Genomic DNA, 27,346 nt, shown 5'->3' with positions numbered 1-27,346 from the left:
TTGGCGGGGGGTGGGGTCGCTCGCGCGGCGCGCGCTCGACTTTCCCGCCAAAAGCCAGGCGCACAAGTGTACAACATGGTGGCCACGGAGCACGCGTGCCTCGGCAACGCCGGCACTGTCGCTTAATACAGATTAAAATATTTACACCACCCCCCCCATAAAAATATATTACATCGAAAACGCTAATAATATAACTAGGCAAAATGTATTTATGTTTTAATAGGAATATTAAAATTAAGACGTGAATGAAGTAAAATTTATACTAATTACAGTCGATGGCGAGTGAGTTGGATCAAACTGCACGAGAGAAAAAAATCGCGTTCTGAAAAATAGTGCGCGTATAAAGTTACAATGTTTCAGTCGCGCACTTCACAACCACCGCGATTTTTTGTCGGCATTAATTCCAACATACCTTGCGCGGATAAAAAAAACCCTCAAGACTATTCAATGAACAGTTTCGCAAATGAAGTTATTCGAATTAAACGAGAAACATCAGTTGTAACCTTTGACTCCGCCCCCCCTCCCCATCCTCCACGCGCCGGGTGGGGCGTGCGCACTTCCGCTCTGTATCCCTGCGCGCTTCCGGCGGCTTGCCAAGCGGTGCAGCGGCTCGGCCTCGTCCTCCTCTTCGTTGCCGCCGCCGCCGCCGCTGCCGCCGCTCACCACCCCTCCTCTGTTTCGCTGCAGAAGTGACGACCTCCAATCTCCACTCGTCGTCTTCGGTAGTTCAACGAGCGCCTCGTGCTGCTGCTCCTCTCGCTTGAGCCGAGGCTGAGCTCCCCCCCCCGTCCCGTCGCCGGTCCCGCCTGCGTCTGTCCCCCCACCCCGACCCCCTCTTGCTGCTGCAGCATGGAGCTCATATCCATCCTGGAGAAGACCGTGTCTTCGGGTGGGTTGCTCGGCCGCTTCTTCACACACTCGCACAAACGCGCGCGCGCCTTCCTTTGACATGTATGCACACATACGCGTGTGCACGTTCAAAGACGGAGATGAGATGCGTCTGCGCATAGAGACGCATGCATATTACACGCGCGAATTATATGAGCAGCGAGCATCACTGTTTCTGCCGAGTACATTGGTGGTGGTGGTGAAGATGCTGCTGAATATGATGGTGGTGGTAAAAAATTGTGGTTGGTGTGCTGGTGATGATGGAGGGGGAAGACGGTTGTGATGTTGAATGATGCTATTGAATGAACATGGTTTGGATGATCGCGATGATGATGGTTATGCAGATGATGGGAACGATATTCGTTATGGCTGCGTCGAATGATGTCGAGAGTAGCGATGTCCGCTGATTGCAGTGACGATGATTGTTGAGTCGCTAACGGCCCTGCGCCCCGCGTAGACCGGAATGAGCGGGAGTCGGCCCAGAAGTTCCTGGAGCAGGCGGCTCTGGAGAACCTGGTGAGCGATGCTTTCTTTTGTCACTGTGCTCGTGGGGGTCCCGATAAAGGAGCTGGAGGGGGGGCTGCTTGGGCTGCGTCCCTTGGGCCGTGGGCGAGGGCTTCCCCCGGAGTCTCCTAGGCCTAGGCCTCACGTTGCCGGCGGGCGGGACCAGGCCCCAACATGGCGACAGCGGCGGCAGCGTATAAGCCCCCCAGATTAAATCACGATTTAAACAAACTTAAACATGCGGCCACAAATATACGCGTGCCAATGTTCCCGCGGGGATCTTCACATATCTGGCGTCCTGTTGAGTGCTGAAAGGAAGCGATTTCTTTTTAATTCATTTTCTTTGGTCATGCAAGCGAGCAAAGTTGCCTTCTCAGACGCCCCACGAGGCGGAGCCGAGTTGCTTCATTTTTTTTACGAGAAGGAATGGGATGAGCTGTGTAGGGTTTCGTTTGTGGGACCATGGGCTAGAGATATTTGGCCGTGAACAATGCGGGAGTTTCATTTGGTGGGGGGGGGGGGGTTGTGAACGGAGGAAACCGAATTTACGTTGGGGCCCCAAGTCCGTTTTCTTTCGCCGCCCAACGGCCACGTGTGGGCACGCGGAAGCCCCTGGCTGCAGGTGGTGGAGGGGTGGTGCTTTCGGTGTGCTGTTGAACTAGTCAACAACAAGATAATATTCATGAATGAGTAGTTGAGGGTCGAGCACCAAATGAAAAGGTCCCTGCTTTGAAATTTTTGGATGGTTCCAATGAAAGACTTGCGAGATTTGGAGAAAACCCACTGCATATCTAGGTGGTGACATGGCCAAGCGATAGCGGGTTCGTTTCTAGTTGCATTGGTTAATGATTTAAATCTAGAGGCCCCTGAATATTACTTCGGGTGTAATAACCATCAATATGCGCCGTCCACTGTACGATGGACGTTAACGAGATCATGACGTCATTCGGAAGAGTAGGCCCATTGTGTGTTGGGTTTTCCAAATTTTCCAAATTCTAAATTGCTGTATTGATATTATACATGGTAATACTTATCAGCGAATTACTGTGTTGATATTATACATAGTAATAATCGCCCTCTTCTGGCAGACTTATGCCTCATTACTCATACAAATCTGTAAGATCCCACAACCCTTGCCTCCAAAGTGCTGTGTTGAAGGTGTCACCGTGCCATGCTTTCTTCAGTCTGGCACACTGCTCCTCTGAACTATTCAGCCATTAATTACAGTTTTTAGGTTCCATGAGGCGCAGTAATGTCCATGTTAATGGGTGTGACTTCGCCATGTATAAGAAAGAGGGAACATGTAGGGTTGGGCTCCAGTCAGTTACTGATTGGCTGCTGACCTGTTTTCAATGCAGCATTACTACAATAGTCACACCTTTCCATTGTCTGGAGGCCACATGGTACAAACCACGTGAGTGAACCAAACCAGTGAGCTGCATTTCAATAGTAAATCCCTGTTTAGAGAAGGCACTGAAATTTATGAACGCACGCTCTGTGACATTGGAGAAGTGCAATTTTTTTTGCTATTTGTCAGTCATCACGCTAGACAGCTTATCTGTCCTAATTGCTAAAAACTTTAGCCCAATGTATATTTTTTCATTGTGCAAGAAATTTAACAATAGTGTGTGTTAAGTAGCATGTCTGAGTCTTAAGGTCGCTGAGCAGTTTATCGTATTTTCTTTTCTTGCCCTTGACGTGCAGCCACTCGTAAAGCTTTGAGGTTAGCAACCCGTGTCATTGAAAAGCTTGAGATAAAATGTCTGATTAGTTTCTTGCAATCTCGCCCTTCAGGCCACCTTCCTGCGCGAGCTCTCAAAAGTACTCGCCAACCCAGGAAACAGCCAGGTGGCCCGAATGGCATCTGGCCTCCAGATTAAAAATGCCCTCACCTCTAAAGACGTGGAGGTGAAGACACACTACCAGACCCGCTGGCTGGCCATCGATGTCCCAACGCGAATTGAGATCAAGGCATATGTAAGTAATTGTGTCTGCTCTTGTCTTGGTTGCTTTTTCCATGGATTTTCCTCTTGTTTTTACATTTTTTTTAAAGTATTTCTATTACACGTTTGTGTTTTTTATTAACTTTTAATACATGTTTGTGATAGTATTGTGTTAAGTACCCATATGTACAATAAGAGGTCCTAGCAAACCTCTATATTAATATTTTAAAACAAGTAAAACATTGTTTCGTTTTATACTCTAGGAATAATTGTTTCAATTGATAACACCATGTTCTTTGCCTCATTATTTTTTTATGGTGTAACCCTAGCCATGTATTGAGGCATATTGTGGCACTGCCTGTGCTAATGCAGGTTATACAGAGCTTGGGAACAGAAGCATATCGTCCGAGTTCAGCGGCGCAGTGCATTGACGGAATCGCGTGCGCCGAGATCCCCGTGAACCAGTGGCCGGGGCTCATCCCTCAGCTCACCGCGAACGTGACCGCACCAAACAGCACGGAGCAAATGAGGGAGGCCACACTCGAGGCCATCGGTTATATCTGCCAAGATATTGTGAGCATTTGTCACCTTAAATCATAGCATGTTTTCATTAAAATTGCTTTTTTATCACTGACCAAAACCTTGTATGTACTTGTGTTAAAGATGTTATGTATCATCATTAGCCATGATCTGCTGCTGGATGAAAGCCTTCCCAAGCTGGCGTCATATCCCCCCAGGGGCTTGCGATTTCAGCAATCGTATCGCATCTGGGCATGAGCCGAGTTCAACATTGCATGTTCACAGGGGGTGACCTCTTGGGCATGTTCCCTCATCTGGCTGCCACTCCATAGTTTGACCACCGACCAATCTGCTTGCGTCCAACCCCAGCCTATGGTTTCCTCTTTCTGTATCTCAGTGTAATTCTGAGTATTTTTTTGAGCTTCTGTTTTGTTTTTCTTGTCGTCCATGTTGGTTGGTTTCAGTGCCAATTGTCAGATGCAGTTTTCACCCATTTGCCCGACTTGTTATTTTATTGAAATTCCATGCCATTTGACTCGGTGATCAATTATGCAATATTGTACATAACGAATAGCATTGTAGTATACATTCATATATATTTTATTAAACATTGTCTCAGACATAAGTTGGAAAAATATCAGCAACCAGGTGACATTTTACAGCTATAGCCATAATAACAGTGACTTTATGCATCATGCCAAAATTATTACAGTTTTAGTTATGGAAGTGAAACTTGCTGTTGTATGGAAGCAATTCTTTGTCGATGATGAATCATCATGCACCATGCTGATGACCACTTAAGTGAAATGACCACAACAGTGCTGAGACTAAACTGTCTTTAAAACTATTTAAGAGAGCTTACAGGTTTTTCTTACTCTTACATTACATTATAAAAAAAATGTGGGTCTATTTACACTTCCTAACCAAACTCTGTGTCTTGAGATCACGAGTCTTGTGTGGGTGGTTGTTTGAACGTTTGCAATAATGCGCACCCATGTCTCGTTGCAAATGGGCCATTGTGTGCTCAGGAGCCCGAACACCTGCAGGACAAATCAAACGAGATCCTGACGGCGATCATCCAGGGGATGCGCAAAGAGGAGCCAAGCAACAGCGTGAAGCTGGCAGCCACCACCGCGCTGCTCAATTCGCTCGAGTTCTCAAAGGCCAACTTTGACAAGGAGGTGATTTTGCATTCACACCTGTTTCACTGATCCTCTGATGACAACTCACAGAATTATAACCTTAGGAGACGAGATCGTTTAAAACACCTCGAAATATGTGTTTGATATGTGCGTTCTTTTCATGTGGCAATTGTTGCGGTGATCGGCTGTAATTGTGAATTTTTTACATTTTCCTTTCCGTAGAACAAATTTTGTGTTCAACTTTGTAATTACTAGCCTCAAAATCTTCATTAAATATTTTTACGAATCACTATCATTGAGCATTTAGAGGTCTTTGGTTGCATGCTTTAGCTCCATACACAGGTATCCCTCGATTTTTGAATGGAATGCTTGCTTTACAAAAATAATGCAATAATCTCAATGGCTTTTCACATTAATTTAATAAAAAATATATAGGGATGTGTTTGGATAGTCATTCCAACTCTACTCTAAAAAAATACACCTTAATCGCTTTTCACAAAAAAATGTTTATGACTGCATGTTGGACTGACTGGAAAGTTGATGTGTGGAGGCTTTACTTTTGCACTGTCAGGTTACAGTGACGCTGCAGCGGATGGATGACGCAGCCTCCCGGGTGTTGCTTGTTTGAACTCATGGCACGTGCCATTGTGAAATTTCGTTGACATGGAAATTCGATTTCGCAAATAGAAAAGCGGCCATAATTTGCCAATTGCATATTTAAAAAAATTCAATCGAGGGATACCTGTAAATTTAAGTTGTATGTTCAAGAATGTCGGTGTGAGCGTTTGTTGGACTGTTAGTCTGTATATTCAAAAAAAAATTCAATACGAAATATATTTTGTAACTACTTTCTTCATTGTATTTGTAAGAAGTATAATTCAATATGCTATTTTTCATACTCCCCATCCTAACCCAATAGTCTGAAAGGCACTTCATTATGCAAGTCGTGTGTGAGGCCACCCAATGCCCCGATACAAGAGTAAGTAGTGACGCTTCAAACAAATCATGTTTTTTACAAACACATTCAGTCCGTGCAATGTTATTCTGGAGCTTTGTTGGTGACGTTATGCATATTGTTTTAGGTGCGAGTGGCAGCCCTTCAGAACCTGGTGAAGATTATGTCACTCTACTACCAGTACATGGAGACATACATGGGTGCAGCTCTGTTTGCTGTGAGTACCCCTATAGTTTTACACCGTAGCTTTCAATGTGACCGAAAGCTTTCAGTGGCCACGTGACGATGCAAGCATGACTCCCCTGGCCCTCAAAAAATTGCACAGATTCACTTGTGGCTTGTTGAAATATTTCAATAACATGTTTGAAACGCGCGTTAATTGCAGTGGGGCTGTCGTCACGCTGTCGAGTGTTGTAATTCGGGTTGCCAATTAATTTTTGCATTGTCCCCAGATAACAGTGGAGGCAATGAAGAGTGACAATGATGAGGTGGCACTCCAAGGAATTGAGTTTTGGTCCAACGTTTGTGACGAGGAGATGGACCTCGCCATTGAGGCATCAGAGGTACAGTGCAACAGCTTTTTCATGATTTTGGTCACATTCATAATTACAGACAACTACACTTTAAATAATTTTGTAGCGTCCCATGTCACGTTTTTCCACGATTGAAAGAACATAGTGGCTGCTTGAATACAATTATATTGTATCAATGTGTAGAAGTCTTGATATATAATGGAACATTTTACAGAATGCCTCACTGGTTAATGATGAAATATCATGCACCACGCTGACAAGTGTGAATGAGATATTAAACAAAATTGCTGAAATCAGTGGCATTTCGTAACTTGAGAATAAAATATAATGAACATTTTCATTGCTGTGTGTTTTTTATTTTGGCACAAAATATAAAGATTAATTTCAGTGGGTATTAAATCAACACCTTGTATGCCACCCTATGGCAATTTCATTTCTTGTATTCTTATTAAAAAATGTTTTTGCTCAAGTATACATCGTATACTTAACAGCTATGTAAATATAATGAAGCCAACGCATGTGTTTCAACCGAAGTTAAATATTTGCATTAGATCTCTGGAAATATATTTGCTCTGCTGCTCCTCTGCTCAAAGCTGTAAAGAAATAGGTCAAGACTCGCAAGTGTCCTTTTACCACCTTGCGAGATTGTGTGAACTGGTGAAGGTAGCCAGAGCAGGCTAACTTAATCTGTGTGCGTGTCCTCACGTGGGTTCCAGGCAGCAGAACAGGGCCGTCCACCAGAGCACACGAGCAAGTTCTATGCCAAGGGGGCCCTTCCGTATCTTGTCCCTATCCTCACAGTCACACTCACCAAACAGGTACTTTTTCACAGGAATATTTCTCCACAATTATGGCTGATGAGGTTGGTTGTAATTACTGGCCAAACTTTTGTACTCGGATTGTAAATGTTGGGATTTTACTCTCCAACACACTGGTGTGCTGAACTAGTAACTAATTGGCATGTTTTGTTTATGCAACAAACCTTACTAATTGGCTGTGTCGGGTGGTGGCGGGTTTAACGACAGATTTATATTTACACAATATAACCCAAAAACTTCTAAGGTACTTTGTACATGGCACATGGAGTGATCCAAAATCTTTGCAGACACTCTTTGGTGTTTTCAGTATCACAAACTTAAGCAGGCCACAGAATAAGCGTGCAAGCATGCTTTGTCTGGTGTCGTGCGCCTGGATGTTACTTAATCACTCCCCAGCGCGGTGCTACCCCACATGGCCTCCAACCACGTGTATGTACACTGTTTGCCAGCTGCGTGCGTGACCCCACTGGTCTCATTCGGGCACGGTGCACATCTACGGACAGCGCAGGGTGCATGGGTATCAAGTGCATCTTGCACAGTGATGGCAACAGCTGGAATCTACTGCACGAGAGTGTGTTTGCCAGTTGCCCTGGCACTTGTTGAACAGTGCCGCGGGCGTGCGTTGGCATTCTTGGTGTGTTTTTAAACACGCGTTAGTGGGAAGCCCGTGAGGGCAAAACACGCATCTGCAGCCTGCATCAGCACCTGCGAAACCGATTGCTCTTGGGAGTGCTGTGTTAACAAACATACGTTAAAATTGTAGCCAATTATAAAAAAAAAATACTTTAAGAGCACTAAACAAAATTCTGTTTATTGTTATGTTAACAGGTCTTTAAAGTTGAGTCAAGTTGTATATAAATGTGGCATTGCGTGTGCAAGATGCACATCAGTATATGGGCTTGTAACTGGCCAGGTCTTTTGCTCACTGTGCAATGAATTGTGCTTACTTCGGATTTAACTCGTGCAAATATTACATCTAAGTTTTTGAACTGACTAAAACTGTACAAAATGAGATTTAATACGAATAAGATGGTGAAAAAAATACATTCATTTATTAATCGATCCCTGTCAACGAATAATAATTGGTCGAATTGCTGCGAGGAGGAGTGAATTGTTGGATGCCAAATTAATAAACAAAAACCTTGGGTTATGGAACAGTGCACCAAAATGCTACTGTACTTAAAAAAAATAACATCATTAATGCATAACTCTGGGACTCTCACCTTCATTCTTATATTGTACAATAACTGGTCAGTGATGAAAGAACATGCACCACGCTGATACATGTATGATTGATTCAACGTTTTTCTGAGACCAGTGAAATTGTGCTTTTTTACAAATAATTTTAATTTACGAACATCGTTTCCTGGAAGCTACTCGTGTGTCATTGTAACCAGTGTCATTGCATCTACAAATATCTGCACAAACCTGAATGTACCTCTGGAAGGACCTCAAAAACACTTGTCATGAATTTCGGAATTGAAAGAGATGTAAATATTTGTTAACGTTTAATCTGTTTGTGCACCTACACCCGAATTTTACATGCTGCCTAAAGGTGAAAAGCACTTATCGAAACAATTATTTCAGTTATGCATTATCTTGCAGCCTAGGTTTATAATAAAAACCCCAGTCGTAGGTTATTATCGTTAGATTTTCTGTGCTTATATTGCTCGTAGTATCGACCTTCTGAAGCCTAATTTTACAACAAGCCGCAACTACACGAGTGTTGGGCATGTGGTTGGGTTTGTGTCATGGCGTGCCATTGTAAATTGTTCATAATCTCAAATGGCTTTTCATCTTTTGAAACGTCTAGGCGTTTGTGCCAAGTACTATTTTATTTTTTCAGGATGAAATGGACGATGACGATGACTGGAACCCATGCAAGGCAGCGGGCGTGTGCCTCATGCTGCTTGCCACGTGCTGCGAGGACGACATTGTTCCACACGTGCTCACCTTCATCAAGGACAACATCAAGAACCCTGACTGGCGCTACCGAGACGCTGCTGTTATGGCCTTTGGCTCCATCCTTGAGGGGCCCGACCCAAACCAGCTCAAGCCTCTTGTTGTACAGGTACCTTATTTTTTTAATGTGTGCTGTATAATGAATATGAAAGTCTATTTTGACCAAGGGTTAACTTGACTTTTTTGGCCGTTAAGTTGACTACTTATTTACGGAATTAGGTCGATTAACTTTGATCAACTTAGTGCTGTATAAAATTTGGCAATATTAACATCTGGCTATACATTCCATTGAAGGACTTGCCAGGCTCATTTCAAACTCTCAATTTTTTTATTAAGTTTATTTGAAGCAGAGTTCCTACTGTTGGTGTATACGATGACACTGCTATGTGCCATGTGGTGTGTGCACAGGCGATGCTGACGCTCATCGACCTGATGAAGGACCCGAGCGTGGTTGTACGTGACACGACAGCATGGACCGTGGGCCGCATTTGCGAGGTCCTTCCAGATGCGGCCATCAATGAGATGTATCTGGAGATGCTGCTGGAGTGTCTTATCCAGGGACTGAGTGCTGAGCCTCGCGTCGCCACAAACGTTTGTTGGGTGAGTCACGTGAGCAGCCGTGATGTGGCTGCAGCGACGGGAGATATGCATGGGCGATTTGGAGAGCTGAACTTGGCCCACTGTTCCATACCCTAACTATCAATGTAGTGTACCCAGTGCCAGTTGCCACTGAGCTCACAGGTCAACGGAAATGCTTGATTCATGTGGAAAGCTCAAATGAGGGCTGAAGTTGCCCATCCCACGCTTTATGGAACCACTTTTGCATGATAAAATAACATGGCCGATAGAAAAAGTGCACATTTTGGTAGATGGTTTTCATTCATTATCAAACTTGTGTGAAACATAAAAAAATTTATCAAGCCCACCCATCCTTTACACGCCTGTATCTGCAATGTTGCTGACAAGAGGCTTCACCTCCAAACACTGTGGGTGTTATGAGCTGCCCTGTGGATGGGTTTATGATGTACAGATGTGCACACACACTGCATGTTAGTGGTCTGAGCACATGCTTGACACTGGTTTAGTAGTTGATCAAAATCCTGTTAATGAACCTTCAAAGCGGATGATTTTAAAGCACCAATCAATGTTGAACTTCATGCTTCTCTTACTGCTGCAGCATTAAGGTCTTTGATTTAATTATTTTTGGGCGTGCTTGTTGCCAACATTTCCATTTTGTTTCAAAAGGTGTGTATCAAAAAAATATCCGACTGCTATCCCTGGTTTTTGGTGATTTTTGTTTTAGTCGCCAAGTTTATATTACATGTTATAAGCGTTGGTGGAGAAAGGAACTGTCTTCTGTATTCGCAACTTATCAAGGTATTGCCGATACAAGTGGTCTCAATCCCAGCACAAGTGGTGGAAAGTCTGACGTAGAACTAGGGGCTTGCTCAACTGTCCCGAAGTGAGTTAAAAAAAAACCACATTTATCGTGGTGTCTTCTCTTTTAGGCATTCTCAAGTCTTGCAGAAGCTGCATATGAGGCAGCCGAAATCCTCGAAGACCAGGATGAGCCAGCAACCTACTGCCTCTCGTCTAGCTTTGAAGGCATTGTTCAGAAGCTGCTTGAAACTACTGACAGGTACACTTGCCCGTTCCACTTCTACAATAACGATTCAGATGTAATTGAATGCTTAGGCCTGTAAGTTTAATGCACCGACTGGATCATCTACCGCATGGTGTCTGTAAATAATGATGTCCTCCACATACGAGCAATACGGTTACACTTGTTCGAAAGAAAGTATTTAAGTTTGCAAATCACAGCTGTCATTTGAGCTGGGCAATAGGTACAGTTGTGATGTAAGCAACGGTGCTCAACAGTGCTGCTGTTTATAGTCAGCTTTGTCCCTCTGGCTGTGCGATGAATCAGATATCCGCAAATATCTAACACCAGCCTTTAATACCCCTGTTGCGTGTTCACTTGTTTGGCAAATGATGACGTTTTGTTTAATAAAATACAGATTTAAAGCTGTTTTTCTCAGCCAAAGTGGCCATGATGAACTAATATTGGTAATTTTGGTCGTGTATATTTACATGGAAATATTTGTTGGAAACTATCTTCTACAGAATAAGATTCTGCCTTTCCTTGACCGCATGATGTGGCTGCTTTTGCAGAACCTTGGGTTGTGGAACAGTGCACCAAAATGCTACTGTACTTAAAAAAAATAACATCATTAATGCATAACTCTCAGACTTTCATCTTCATTCTCATACGTTTTAAATTCTTATATTGTACAATAACTGGTCAGTGATGAAAGAACATGCACCACGCTGATACATGTATGATTGATTCAACGTTTTTCTGAGACCAGTGAAATTGTGCTTTTATACAAATAATTTTAATTTACGAACATCGTTTCCTGGAAGCTACTCGTGTGTCATTGTAACCAGTGTCATTGCATCTACAAATATCTGCACAAACCTGAATGTACCTCTGGAAGGACCTCAAAAACACTTGTCGTGAATTTCGGAATTCAAAGAAATGTAAATATTTGTAAACGTTTAATCTGTTTGTGCACCTACACCAGCATTTTACATGCTGCCTAAAGGTGAAAAGCACTTATCGAAACAATTATTTCAGTTATGCATTATCTTGCAGCCTAGGTTTTTAATAAAAACCCCAGTCGTAGGTTATTATCGTTAGATTTTCTGTGCTTATATTGCTCGTAGTATCGACCTTCTGAAGCCTAATTTTACAACAAGCTGCAACTACACGAGTGTTGGGCATGTGGTTGGGTTTGTGTCATGGCGTGCCATTGTAAATTGTTCATAATCTCAAATGCTTTTCATCTTTTGAAACGTCTAGGCGTTTGTGCCAAGTACTATTTTATCATGATGATTTAGAGTTGTTTAAGAGCAATTTTTAATGCTAGCATAAGATGGTACTTGTTTTTATGACAGTGACTGCTTTTTAGATGGGGTTCATGGAACGAATTTTCTACCATTGCTTCTGGATATAGCAAATTATTCAATACATTTTAAAAGCAAATATGTAACAATAACGTTATGAGATTTAAATAGCACGATATAATGCTGTATTCATAGGCTGGTGTGAATTTTGTTCATCCATATTACACCACAGTGATGGTTAGGAGGGTTGAATTTTAACTTTGAGCATGAACATCATCCTTTCTAGTTAAAATTGTCCTTGAATTAGAACATGAGTAGTAAATTACAAGTGGCCCCGTTGTGTTTCTGTGGCAACCCCAGGCCCGATGGGCATCAAAACAATCTGCGGAGTGCGGCATACGAGGCCCTGATGGAGATTGTGAAGAATAGTGCCAAGGACTGCTACCCGGCCGTACAAAAAACCACCGTCGTAATCATGGAGCGGCTGCAGCAGGTCCTGCAGATGGAGGTATGTGCTGCGGTGAATCTGAAAAAGGAAAAATTGCGAGACACGAGTTGGCACGTCTATTCCATTTTAAAATGTACACGTAGCATTATTTAATTGTATGTATAATACATACATTGAATCATGCATGTAAAAGTCAATTATTATTTTCTAAGATTAAAAACTTCATTCTTTTCCCTTCAGTTTATTGTTTTTCGAATGAATGAGACTTCAACTGAATGTATGTGACAGGCGGTACAAGATGAAACAAAAATCAGGTTTAAAAAATTACATGCTACAGACAAAACATTACAAATGAGACAATAGAGAAATATTCTTTTGCTTTGGTATCCTAATGCTGGATTCACACAGGATAGCTTTGCAGAAAATGAAGAGCAACAGTGACGATAACCTCATTTAAGTGATGTAATGGTTGTCAAGTTAACATGTTGCAATATTTGCAAGGTGTTGGATTGGTGTGAAGTTGAAGCCGGTTTGGGTGGGGAAATGTTGGCTCGTCTTAAGTGTTCTACATTTTCAACCAGCCTCCGTTGAAGAAACGGTGAAAGCGGAATCCAATGAGAATTGAATTAAAGGGAGTGCATACCCATGGCTGTATGTCTATAGAGAAGTTTATTTCAAGGAAACAAGTCACAACAATTATTTGCATAGTATTTGTGTAAAATTGGGAGTTTATGGTATGTTTGTTAGGGTAGAGGGTGGTGGGTGTAAAATGTTGGATGCCTGGGCCAAGTCATTTCATAAGTAGTTTCATTTCAGAGCCTAGTCATTTCATTTCTGAGAGCTGTTGATGTGCCATTTGAAATGGTGTTTCCATTTTCAATCGAAAAGGAAAACTATTTTGTTGCATGTCTATAAAATATTGTGCTTTGGGCTTGGTGTTGGCCTATACATTGTGTGATTGTTCAGTGGTAGTGTGGAAACGTTTATATAACATGAGGCACATAATGTTGTCTCCAGAATTTTACATTGCGGTGGCGCCCAATTTTCAAGCAGCCTTTGAATGTCCATATATTGCATCACTGCTTAATCCTGAGTACCAACCCTCCCCATCCCGCTGAGCCAGCAACACATTTATCAGGCTGAGAAATGAGAAGGAAGGGGATCAATCCTTCCTGAAAGCAAGCAAAGATAAGCCTCATTATACCACAACTCCCTATTTGCGATGCACAGGCCATTTCTCCCTGCTGCAACAATGGGCAATCGCTCTATAATATCTCGGTAGTCATTGTATTGTCCTAATCGTGAACTTGTTTCAGTTTACTCATGAGCCCATCCATTCCCCCTTGGGGTGTTGGCTCGTTTTGCCAATGAGTGATGTGCAGGGACTTATTGGTGCACAACTTGTAATGGGACTTTGATTGCAGGTGCAAAAATGAGCACACTATTGTCACACGTAAGATGCTTGCTCCAGTGTCAACCTCCTAGTTGCTCCACTGAAAATCTTTAGGCTCATTTAATTTCCTGATGTAATTTCATGCTTAAAACAACACTGAACACTTATCTGTGATATGTATCCTCCAGCCATATTCCCCAACTTGCATTGCATCGGTGACTCGCTTTGAGGATTGAATTGTTTTTTAGTTGGAGCTGAGCATTATACGTACTGTATAATTAGCATAATAGGGCATCAATTGCAGTTGCCCTATTAGGTTAATTGCTTGTGCTTTTGTTTGTTTTATTATTGTATTTAAAAGATAAGGCTAGTGTGTCCTGGATAAGGTTAATTGGATAAGGTTAATTATTGCCGAGTGAGTTGTTTGCATATACTGTCAAAGGTCTTTGTAGGGCTGTGATTTCATCACGATCTTTTTAACTTGATTTGGCTTTGCAATGCATGTTTGTTTATCTTGACTGACAAATACATTCAGGGAATCATTGCATTATTCACTTACTATTGTGTCCATATTTTGCATGTTTATTGGAAAATAAATTATTAGTTGGTCAAATTGAATACTTGCGATTTTAGCTTAAAGCAATTCATGTATATGTAACGGATTTGTATGTAGTTAATTCGATCTGGAAATCGAATTTTTCTGACATGTAATACTAATTGATTTTCGAATTATCAGATTTCGACATTGATTCTCTAGTGAGCTACAAATAATTGAGGTAATATTTGTCAGTTAACGTTTGCACGTAAGTTGTAAGAAATAAACCAAATCTAATCTACTTCATATATTAAATGGTAAATAATTGTTTTGAAAAAAATGAGTTCCTTTAAAAAGTTGCAAAGGTTTTTCTCAGTAATTTACATGCACTCCTTGCAAGTTAGCCTTTTAATTGTCACATCACCCTGGCATCAAACCTGCCACTATACAAAATGTCAACAATGCATGTGACGCTAGTATTTGCGGATATACAACCTATCACACCCAAATACAGGTCTGAATTTAAAGCGAATAGCGCTGGCACCCACGTGAATCTCTGAAAGTGCTCGCAAGTAGACCATCGTGGTCCATAAATTTCAGCACCATGCATTGAAATGTTTTTACGCCACGCTGCACGCAAACATAAAAGCTACTCTGAAAACATTGCACGATTTCTGCTTATGGAGAAGGAAGCTAATGGATATCGATGCATCTTAGTGCAGCCATCCAAATGTAAAATACTGTTTTTTCCCTTACACCAACCAGGGAAATATGTTTGTGTTGTTTTTCAAATTTTCACCTTTGCTTTCGCAGTCTCACATCCAGAGCACGTCCGACCGACTCCAGTACAACGACCTGCAGTCACATCTCTGCGCCACACTGCAGGTGAGCTTTTAACATTATATGATCTTTTTAAATTTGTGCCAAAAATGGTAGCTTTTCTGTCAATTACAATTACCCTTACAGTTCACCCTTTAGGAAAAGGCAATGCTGTGTTGTTTGTTTCAATGGGTTTCTTTTAACGTCTGGTTTTATAAAGAATACAACAACAAGATATATGAACATACAACTTATAGATTAAATCCTTGCAATGACCATTATCTCAAACATACATAATTGATACCTGTTATTAACCATATTGCTCCAAACGAGCAACATGGTTACACTTGTTAGGTAAACAGTTGAAAGTTTGCAGCAAATCACAGCTGTCAGTTGAGCTGTGCTATTAATAGGTACAGTTGTGATGTGAGCAACAGTGCTCAACAGTGCTGTTGTTTCTAGTCAGCTTTTGTCCCTCTGGCCGTGCGATGAATCGGATAGCCGCAAGCATCTAGTGCCAGCCTGTAATTACCCCCTGTTGCTTTTACAAGTGTTTTGGAAAACGATGATGTTGGCTCTCCAACACACCGGCTTGCTGTACTAGTGACGAATTTCGATTTAAAGCTTTCGTGACTGCAGGAATTCATCTTCTTGGTTCTTTCGGTAAAGTCACGTAGAAGGGAAGTAATAAAATAATAAAAATAAAACAATTCTCACGACGTTTCGGCCACAACGCAAGCAGCCGTCCTCAGGTGAAAACCAGGTCTGTCGAGGCGACCAGGTCTGTCGAGACCTGGTTTTCACCTGAGGACAGCTGCTTGCGTTGTGGCCGAAACGTCGTGAGAATTGTTTTATTATGTTTTATTTTTATTATTTTATGACTTCCCTTCTACGTGACTTTACCGAAAGAACCAAGAAGATAGTAACGAATTGGCACGTTCTGTTTACGTGACAACCCTTACTAGTTGGCTGTCTCAGGTGGTGGCGGGTTTTAACGACACATTTATATATTTACGCGATCTAACCCAAAAACCTCTTATGGATGACGTTTTGTTTAATAAAATTTCGACTTTGCTCCTTTTTTCAAACCGAGTGGCAATGATGAACTCCTGTTATTGTTATTTTTCGTTATATATTACATGCACATTATATTTTTTAAAATATATTTTCTGCAGCAGCATAATGCGGCTGCTTTTGTAGAACTTTTGTTTGTTGAATGGTGCTCCAAAATGCCACTGTACTTTCAAACATGAACATATCATTGATGCGTAACTCTGGGAGCTTTAATCTTCTCATACGTTTTAAATTCTTATATTGTACAGTAACTGGTCAGTGATGAAAGAACATGCACCACGCTGATACATGTATGATTGATTCAACGTTTTTCTGAGACCAGTGAAAATGTGCTTTTTGACATTACAAATATAATTTTTATTTAAGAATAATTTTCCTCCAAGCTACTCGTGTAATTGTAACCACTGTCATTGTGTAGTTGCATCATTCATTTTAAGTAGAAATGTTGTGCCAAATTATGGTAGTTTCTGTTTATCATGATTACCTACCTAGCCAGGGACCCCCGTTTTGCAAAAGAGGCCATTCTGTTTTGTATGTTTCAATGAACAACAAGATACAACATAAATGTATAGATTACCTCCTTACCATGACGATTACTCCAACATACATCGTAACTTGTAATCAAATAGGCTGAATGGATCAAAGTGGTTGTATGTAATTACCTATATCTGCTAGGATGAGTGATAATTAAGGGAAAACAGAGGCCTGTTCACACTTCTTACCATGGCTTATATTATTTTTTGGTTACAGTTGCACCCTACATCTTACATTCTCTGAGGCAGTCTTTGACAGGCCTCTTGTTGTAACGATGTCTGTGATGTTCTGGCTTGTCGCCTTCATTCCGTGCTTTTGGTTTTCGCACATTGCATTATCCCCGGGTGTTGGAGGGTGTCCTGACGGATGGGTGTGTTTGTCTTTGGGTAGAATGTGCTGCGCAAGGTGCAGCCAGCCGACGCGGTGCAGATTTCAGACGTAGTGATGGCTTCGCTGCTGCGCATGTTTGAGAGCACGGCCGGCTCGGGGGGAGTGCAGGAGGATGCGCTCATGGCCGTGGGCACGCTTGTGGAGGGTACGCCACAAAGCGTGCACAACACATGGGCACCTTCAGAATCTTCTACTCCACCTCTGACCAAATTACTCACAATGCGGCCCTGTATTGTCGGATCTTGCAAACTAAGTAGGGGTTGAGCCTATATAGCGTACGGATGGACAACCACTGTGCGTAAAACAGGTTATTATTGCTATGTGGGACGATGCTAAGGGCAGTAGGGGAAAATATATTGTACTTTAGTATGCTCCCGCTTATGCTTCCCACCATTGTAACCCACACTGGTGAGCTCGGTGAAATATGGTCAGATTACACTGACTACCCATGTCGGGTAGGGAGGCTCTCATCCAGCAGTGGATTGACAAAAAGGCTCATGTGTAACTTTTGTACCCACGTTTGTCCCTGCATAGTATGGTCATACATTGCTGAACAATACTCGACAGACGTTCCAAGCCAGTAACCTCAAGAAAATACTGCCTTGTGTCAAATTACATTTTGTTTACTCATCTATGGAACAGTAATATTGTTTTAAAGGTTAAAATTCTAAGTTTTATTAAATTCGTGGAATATTTAATATCACTCTATCCAGTGGAGTTGAGCTTCTCATTGTTATTGTGAAATGTCTGTTTCCTGTCAGTACTGGGTCCTGAGTTCCTCAAATACATGGATGCGTTCAAGCAGTACATGGCGGTCGGTCTGAGGAATCATGCAGAGTACCAGGTATTATATTTTCACGTTCCTCTTTCGATTGTTGGGGTGGGGGGGGCTTGCTTATCTTAGATTATTAGCTAATTGTGCTTCATAACCCATTTATTTGTGAGAATCGTCATTTCACTACGGCTGACACTAACGTTGGGATAATGATGACATGGTCATCCCCACATGAAGAATATGGTTACACTTGTTAGCTGAAAAAGTAAAAGGTTTGCAGCAATTGCCACTCGTCATTTGAGCTGTGCAATAGCTACAGTTGTAACGCAACCAATCGTGTTCAACGGTGCTTACCTTCAGTATTGTCCACGTGGCTTTTCGATGGATCGGCTGCAAAGATCAACGCCTGCCTGTTCTACTACCACCTGTTTTGCGTGTGTTTGTTACATAAAATCTAGACGGCTGCTTTGTTCAACCAAAGTGGTTATGATCAATCCATCGTATTAATACTTTTTTAATGTGTATGTATATATAAATATATTTACGAAGTGATAATTTCATGCGGCAAGATGAGGAGCTGTTACTGCGACAACTTGGAGAACTTGCGCCATAATTCACAAAATACGTTTTAATGCCTCGTATAGCACAATAGCTGGTCAGTGATGAAAAAACATGCACCACGCTGAAACATATGATTGATTCAACCTTTATCTGAGACCAGTAAAAATGTGCATTTTTACATTATAGTTTAATTTCTGAATTGTGTTGAGTGGGGGAAAATACCAGAAATATGATTTATAAAAAAAATGCCAGAAATAAGATGTTTTATAATATTGGTACGAGCCTATATATCGGCGCCAGATAAACCACGTAGATTTGTATATGCCTGTTTTAAAAGCCATTGGGAATGGTGTTCTCTGAATTTCGGAAGGACTGATGTCTGCTCTTTTGCCCACAGGTATGCGTGGCCACCGTAGGGCTCGTCGGTGACCTGTGCCGTGCGCTACAGATTAAGATTCTGCCTTTCTGCGACGACATAATGCAGCTGTTACTGCAGAACCTCGGGGTGCGTGGCCAGTATGCACCAACATACTACAGGACTTTAAAAAAATAACACGTCTGTCATGTTAAACTTTAGAAACTTGTGCATTAATTGGCATAATACTTTTCAATGCTTTTTACTGAACATTAGCTGGTCAGGGATGAAAGAACATGCACCACGCTGATATGTGTATGATTGACTCAACATATTTCTGAGACCAGTAAAAATGTTCTTCTTTTAAGTCGTCAATATTATTTTTGTAAAAACTGTTCCGTGCAAACTACTTTAATGTTTAGTTGCAGCAAGTGTCTGTTGTGTGGTACGCTGGAATATTAAGCCAAAGTTGCGATTTGAGGCACACTAGCCCTCTGTGTTGACCCCTTATTGCTAGCTCATTGCAGTATAAAGTGATTAAAACCATTTGTGTGTCTTTGTCGTCCTGGCCAGGATGAGAATGTACACCGATCAGTGAAGCCCCAGATCCTCTCGGTGTTTGGAGACATTGCACTGGCCATCGGCGGGGAGTTCAAGAAGTACCTGGGTGTAGTTCTCGACACTCTGCAGCAGGCCTCTCAGGCTCAGGTGGACAAGGTACTGCTTCACTATGTTTTGTCTCTTTACATATGCGGCTGATTCAGTAGCCAGTGCCCTGCATTCTCAGCTTTGGGGAATAATGTATGGACTCGTTTGTCTGACATTTTCCGATCATGGTACGAGCACGTTTTGAAATGGTTCTTTACTGTTCCCTTGGTCATAGTTTAGTGCCAATAAGTCTGCATTGTGTGGCTGTGGTGTGCGCTTTACAGACTGATTATGACATGGTTGACTATCTTAACGAGCTGAGGGAAGGTTGCTTGGAGGCATACACGGGCATCATTCAGGGACTGAAGGGAGACCAGGAAAATGTGCACCGTAAGTAAGCCACTGCCTTGCCACCCCTAACTCCTCGTCAAACGGAGTCATTGCATGTGCTCTCACTGCACATCGTCGCGTTGCTTGAGCTGGTCAATGATGAAATATCATGCACCACGCTGACAAGCGCATGATTGACTAAACAATGTTATTCTGAGACCAGCAACAAGTAAAGTGTTTTGTTTAATTTGAATGTTGTGTTCATTGTTAACAATTGATTTACTTGGTATGTTATGTGAGAGGGGTCTGTACTTTTGAGGTGTTTGATATCTTGGGCTATAGTATAGGGTGTAAGTGTGACGATTGTAGGGTAATGACAATTTATATTAAACTGTTTAGTGGAGTTTCCACATCATTGACCATGGCTGATCAGAGATAAGGACTCTTCTGCAAGTGTTGCCAAGAATAAAAATACAGTGCATCTTGCATTGTCAATAAAGGATATTTTTTTTTCAGCAAACCTTACTCTTTCAGCAGTTCCGTTTTAGCCATTCAATGTCGTCTTTAATTTGCTTCTGCAGCGGACGTAATGCTTGTTCAACCCCGAGTTGAGTTCATCCTCTCATTCATCGACCACATCTCTCAGGACGACGACCGCTCCGACTCCGTCGTAGCCTGCTGTGCCGGACTAATTGGGTACAATCACACCACATCCAGACACTCGTACTATATTAGAAAAAAGTTTTTCTGGCTGGATTCATGGTTGGCACATACGATGTAATGACGTCACCATGCACATCTGCGGAACGTCGCCTGCATCCCACAGTGATAAGCCGGGTTCTTGCTTCCTGACGTTAGGCCCCTCTCCCCCACCCACCCTTCACTCTGGCCAGCGATGAAGCCCGCGCAAATACTATAGCGGAGAGAGATGGAGAAGAGGCGGAGTGGAACGGAGAGGAGACAAGCGAATGAAAAGGGGGTGAAACGGAGAGGAAAGAGCAAAGTAGAGAGAGGAAAGTGATGGAAAACAACAAGCGGTATTGGGAGAATTAGGGAGGAGCGAGAGAGATTGAGATGGGAAAGGGAGAGAGGTGGGGGAATAAGGAGAGCGAGGGTGAGTGGTGAGAAATAAATGGAGAGAGATGGGGGTGAGGGAAGTGGTTGAGATACAGTGAAGCGAGGAGAGGCATTTAGAGGGATTTAAAGGGGGGGGTCACCAGGAATAGAGAAACATAAACAGACAAAGCGAGAAATCTCGATACATTTGGATATACAGTACAGAGAGAAACAAGAGAAAGTTCTCTACAAGACACCCAAGTTTTTCTGGCTGACTGGGAGGGATGGATGGATGGACAGCCATTTCCAAAGGACGTGCGGGTTTGCTAGTTTTGTAAAAATAAAACTGACAACCTATGTGGTCGAATCGTATGACAGCTTGTGCCATGACAGATGGCTTTTGCGCCAGACATCAAGTGATTCAAAATAATGATTAGTGCACGTGTCATAATAATTCTGCTTTTCTTTACAGGTGAATTAAACTTTTTAAGAGATTTTGTTAAATGAATGCTTAGCAGGAAAATTTTTCTGGTCCTGTTTTAAATGTGCTCAAATGCAATGCTTTCTGTGTTGCGGCACCTTCACACGATCTCTGCAGAGACCTTTGCGCGGCGTTTGGCAAGGAGATCCTGAAGCTGGTGGAAGCACGGCCCATGATCGCCGAGCTGCTCACAGAGGGCCGGCGCTCCAAAACCAACAAGACCAAGACCCTCGCCACATGGGCCACCAAGGAGCTTCGCAAACTCAAAAACCAGATCTGGTAACGTCTCACCGCACCCTCGGGTGGCCAGATCACTTGAGAATTGACCCTCGTAACACTCGTTGTTTGCTTTGGAATTATGTAATAGCAACTGAACAAATGAAACTATCCGGCTAATATAAAAAGTGCAGTTATGCATGAGCACGGTTTAAGTAACTTATGATACAATTTGTGCACGTTTCGCTTGCATGTGCGGCTGTTTGTCAGGATTATAACCCTGTTGAGGATGGTGTGGATTTGTTTTGAGCCCTTGTGTGTCTTTTACATTGAGAAAGGGGCCTTGTGGGGGGTGAATTTTGTTACATAATTGTCTTCCAAGAAACCTAACCATACACGTGATTCATCAGTCCCAAACAACAGCGAGGAAAAATCTCCCAAGTAATTGCACCACTCGATCAAATTCAATTTCAGGAAATTTAATTGCATGTGTCCTAACCAGTGAAACGGTTAGCATATTGAGTGATTTAAGTTGCTTATATTCAGTGCTTGACAGTGCTGTGCTATACAGTACTTACCTCGATGGTGATACGTTTGTGAGGCATCTGTCACAATACTTTGTGGAACAGTTGTATATTCTGTTGAGCTGCTTGCTTCATACTTGTAATTAGATCTTGCAAAGAATTATGTGCAAATAATACACAGGAAAAGTAAACAAGTCTAAGGAAAAATCTATTTTTTCATTATAAAGTTACAAAAAAATATTAACTCGGCAATAGCACGAGAATTAGCAGACATGTTTACTGTGTAGTAAATTAGACATTGAAGACTTAAGCACATTGGTGACAAACTCTTAAAATGCCATTCATATTATCGTAATCAAAAGAGACTGTGAATTTTACTCTGTTGGCAGCTACCATCCACATCCTCCTAATAAAGACACGCTAAATTAGGTATGTGTAAGTATGAATAATAGCAGCAGCCAGGGAAAGCAGTAGCTCCCAATTTAATTATAATTTACCGGCAAGCCAAATGCCCAATAGAGTAACATCATTTTTCATTGGGTATAAAGTATTTTTCTCGTCTCGCTTGCGTTGTGGCCTGCTGGATGCTGCTTTAAGTTATGGTGTCCTGCTGACTTAGCCCTCTTCTTCTCAATGTGTTTCTGGCAATTTTGTGTTTCTGTCTTTGGTTCATGTGTTGATCTCATGCTGTGATAGGAGGGAAGATGTTGGGTGATATCTATTTTTGTAACCAGTATGAAGGTGTTTTGAATCCTTGTGCATGTGGTCCTCTTGAATACTTTACAGGGTTGGTGATGGTGTATTACAGCATATAACTTTTCACTGTATCTATATAAATCAAACGGAAGGTATACAATATATAATGTCTTTGTGAAAGCATGATCATCAAGTTGGAAAAACAATTTGGTGGAACGTGGTGGTATGGTTTGGAATATGGAGCATGTTGTGGTATTTGGCCATCAAAAAAGAAAAGTATGAAACTTTATACTTGCTTAAAAATAGCATTTCACTAGCTTTAATTAGTATTTTGCATTTTTTCTATATGTTGGGGGGACATACAAACGTGGGGTAAAACACATTGCGTTTCAACAACTATGGGATAAACTAATTCAAACGACCTGTTAATTTACTAATTTGTACCGTGTATACATTTAGAAAAAGTGGTTCGTGCTTATTGTGGACATGCATTCTCATTCAGACTTAAACATGTGCTCAGCAATAAACATCAAGGAAAATATCTTCAACCTAAATAGCTTATTTAAATGCAAAGTTGAATGTGCCATGTTTCTTTTTTGATGGCATGGGGTTTGTTGAACTCTTTCTGGGATGAACTCCGGTGTGGTTTCTAAACACTTTTTTGTCTGTGATGATGCTGATATGGCTAACATGTTTCCTTTGTTCGTTTTCCTGCAGATGGGTACACAACTAGAACCTGCAAACCCCTGAGTCACAATATAAAAAAAATATTATTGCAGGAAGAGCAGCCGTGTGGTCGAGTGCAGGTATGAGTGAGTGAGTGTGAGAGAGACCGAGCAAGAGAGAGCGAGACAGAAAAGAGAGCGAGAGAGAGAGCACCGAAAAGCACCGCTAGATTCCGCAGGGGACGATTTTACGCGTCCCAGAGCGTCTCACCCTGCCGAGCTGAGGCAGAGATGGCAGCAGAAAGCTGGATCCCAGCACCTGCCCGATATATGGGGGTAATTTAAAAAGCAAAGCAACAACCACGAATGAAAATATATGGAAAAAATCAACACAAAGAGATTCTTACCCCAACAAGACACGAACAAAAGAAGTTGTCTGCAGCAGCATACAAGATAAAGCAGCAAAGGACCGTGCCCCTTTGGAGCTGTATGAGTGTGTGTGATTGAGATATTCCTGTTCCTTGCATTACAATTTCTTCTTGCGCCTGTGAAGATAAACTGGAGTTACACAGATCCTCATCAGCGAATGTTTGTGTTGCTCAGCTAATCGGAAAAAGGAAAAAAAAACTAAAAATGGAAAAAAGTGAAAGTTAAAAAAAAAAACTTGCAGTCTAAACTGCACATAGGTAAACATTTAGATACTAAACCACGTAAAGCGCTTTTTTCCCCTTTATTTTTTCTGCAAGTGCTTTTTGATTATTTTTTGACATTTTCCCATCTCCTTTATTTGTAAGCCCAGCCATATCTCCTTCCCCTTGCACCCCACCCCTCCTATCTTTCTCTTTTGAGTATCCCTCTGGAATCCTCAACCCTGTGTGGAGTGCTCAACTGTGCTTCTGGAAATGCAAAGTCTTAACATAGCTGTTGGAAAACTGCAGAATCTGAGCCAAAATAAAGGTCCGAAACGCAACACTGGTTGGATTTTGGTCGGCCAGAAATATTAATTGAATAATCTACATGTTTGTAAATGACATCTGATTAGTCATGTTGGCTCACTTTCTGCCAAATGAATGTGAATAAAAGGTCTCTGTCCTGGACCAAAATAGACTTTTCAACTTGTGCTTCCAGTATTTTCTGTGTTTGAAAACTTTGGATGAAAATTTTGAATTATTTAAAATTGGCTTGTATTATTTGGCTGTAATTTTGTACAAAGCACTTTAGATATGTTTTATACTCTGCAAGTTGACCTTTATTAAGGTCCATGGAGATGATTATGTAGGTAGTACTATTTGCAATTGGCCAAATCATTGCTACGCGCATACGCGAGGAGTAAAAAAAGAGAAAAATATATACACAAGGAAAAAAAAATACTTGAAAATGGGGTTTTGTCGGCCTGCCAAATTGTGTGCCTTTCCAAAATGTCCAGGACACAGTTCTCATGAAGCACAGTGTTGGGTGTTCCAACTAACTTGCTGACTTGACTACTTGCGTGTTTCCATGTACTATAGCCTTAGGTTGCACCAAGTCCATTCCTGCAGATCGAAATGGTGTTGCCCTCGCTCCCCCCCCCCCTTAACCCCCCCCTTTCCCCCAACTCGCCGTGTGACGATGTCAAAAATAAAAATGGAAAGCGCAAACGCTTCAAACCTAGATTGTAACGGCCTGTGCAAAAACTGACATCAATGTGCTTGGCTGTCAGTTTAATGAAAAAATAAAGAAAAATAAAAAAATGCATTTATATCACATTGTGATGAGATTTACTGCCCTTGTACGGTTTTGCAGAAATAGTTTCAGTACTTATCTAGGTGTGTCCAGATGTGCGGCCGTGTGCTTGTAAATGTCCATAATGGTTTGTGTTTTATTTTTAATGGGACTTGTGTAATTAATGCAATTCCTGTCTGGAATTGGAATAAATAGCCGTTCACTTTATCAAATACAACTTGGGAGTAATAGATCTAATGCGTATAAATTCAAGTAGTTTATGGATGTATATAATATTAAAAATAGTATTGGCTGCCTTGTGTTTTCATTGATACATAAGGCCCTAATTTGCATGCCGACACTGGCGAGGAAAGCACGTTTTTTTATCTGTTGGGTGACATTATCGGCCCAGTGTGGTGGAGCTGCGAACACGGCAGGCACCGAAATCCCTTTGCTAGTTGTGTAAGGTTTTTGAATGTTGAGCATTTTACTTGGTAATGTTACACTCGCAGACCTATTGCTGCTAGTCTGCCTGTCACCGAAATTGACTTTGGTTATCAGAGGCTTTAAAAGCCCACTGTCCTGTGCTTAAGTTTTGAATATATGTTCAATACCTTTAAAAATATATATATTTACACGTAGAAAGCACAAGCACAGACTGCCTTGATGTCAGCGTTTTGCCATCCCTCTACATTAATTATTGACACGGCCCGGATGCTTCGCATCTGCATAAACAACCAGTCACGGGAAGCTGAGGTTTTTGTCAAGTCTAAATATGAATCTCAAATTTCACTCGGTGTAATTGCACCCCACGCCTGGCTTCCTTTGCGCTTTTTTTTTATATCCCCCCCATGGCACCTGTTTAGAGATGTGTAAGTGTGCTTGGTGCTCGCCTCCTAAGTGCTGAGGCGTTGGACATTTTGGCCTGGAGTTTTGACAAAAGCCGCCAACTTGGCAGGCTACCGAGTTAAAACGAGATCGCACGTGCACGGGTTGTTTCGGGGCTACAACAAAGCGGCGCTTCGCAATCTTTACAACCAGAATAGAGTTTACGGCCAAGCAGCCAGCATTGCAGTGTCGTTACTACCCTTTGCTATGAGAATAGGTTTTCCCCCTTTTTCTGGCAACAAAACAGGTGTTAAGATGTTAACACCAAACTGAAACCTTTTACCAGGAATCATGTCTGCATTAACCACAATACGTGTGCTCATAATGCAAACAAAAACATACTTTGATAGTATATGCATTGTCTTTGAAACGTATTGGTCCACACCAGAGACGGCTTTCTTTGGAGCCTAGTCTCAACGTGAAAAGGGGAAACATTGTCATTTTGGTACTGGCAAAGGAGATCCCATGAGATCCCCTTTGCTAATTAATAATGTCCTTTATCCTATAAATGCCCCATTGAGTCAAGAATTTAAAAATAGTTCTCTGGATTAGTTCTGGAGGGGGCCCTCCATTGGGATGTTTGGCCAATTCCACTAATGAGCGTTTCGCATGGAGGGGAAAACGGCGACTCGGAGACGACCCCCACATACGGGGAGGGGGGGGGTAACAACACTCAAAAGGGCCACCCAGAAAGGTTTGAGAACCAACCGGCTTGCTGCATTACAATCTCCTGACCGCCCGATAACCCAGAAGGTTGGCTTGGAGTGCGTTCGCAACTCGACTTCATCTCCCGGCCCTTGCCTCCGAAGAGGTCTACGGTTGTGAGGCACCACGCCGGGAGAAATCCCACTCCCCTGGTCCACGGAATTGGCACCCCCAGACTTCCCAAGGTCACGATGTTCGTGATCGCAGTTGTCAACTGCTACCTCGCAACTCTAAAAAAAACCACCGCACTCGTGGTCTGGTGCGGCAGTTAAAACGATGATACAGATTTATTAGATCCCCCCCCCCACTTGTTCAGCCAGCAGCTGTTCCATCGTGACGTCTGGCCGGCGTGGAAGTGGACCGAATATCCGATTGAAGAGT

At 42.1% G+C, this 27,346-nt stretch overlaps 1 protein-coding gene across 1 annotated transcript; it reads left to right on the top strand.

Annotated features, from left to right (window-relative positions):
* The first annotated feature begins 565 nt into the window (after nucleotides 1-565).
* On the top strand, nucleotides 566-25,411 carry KPNB1 (karyopherin subunit beta 1). Its single transcript, XM_078866669.1, has 22 exons — nucleotides 566-889; nucleotides 1,346-1,404; nucleotides 3,187-3,369; nucleotides 3,708-3,908; nucleotides 4,883-5,035; nucleotides 5,916-5,975; nucleotides 6,079-6,168; nucleotides 6,404-6,514; nucleotides 7,201-7,302; nucleotides 9,149-9,373; nucleotides 9,673-9,864; nucleotides 10,773-10,903; nucleotides 12,532-12,679; nucleotides 15,361-15,432; nucleotides 17,365-17,509; nucleotides 18,126-18,208; nucleotides 19,098-19,205; nucleotides 19,629-19,772; nucleotides 19,988-20,093; nucleotides 20,615-20,729; nucleotides 21,688-21,849; nucleotides 23,724-25,411. Coding segments are annotated over exons 1-22 (2,631 nt in total). The 5' UTR covers nucleotides 566-849; the 3' UTR covers nucleotides 23,725-25,411.
* Nucleotides 25,412-27,346: the final 1,935 nt, after the last annotated feature.

Source organism: Lampetra fluviatilis, chromosome 2 (genome assembly GCF_964198595.1).
Source record: "Lampetra fluviatilis chromosome 2, kcLamFluv1.1, whole genome shotgun sequence".
NCBI lineage: Eukaryota > Metazoa > Chordata > Hyperoartia > Petromyzontiformes > Petromyzontidae > Lampetra > Lampetra fluviatilis.
Note: the sequence above shows the minus strand (reverse complement) of the source record. Positions and strands in the feature narration are given on the sequence as shown.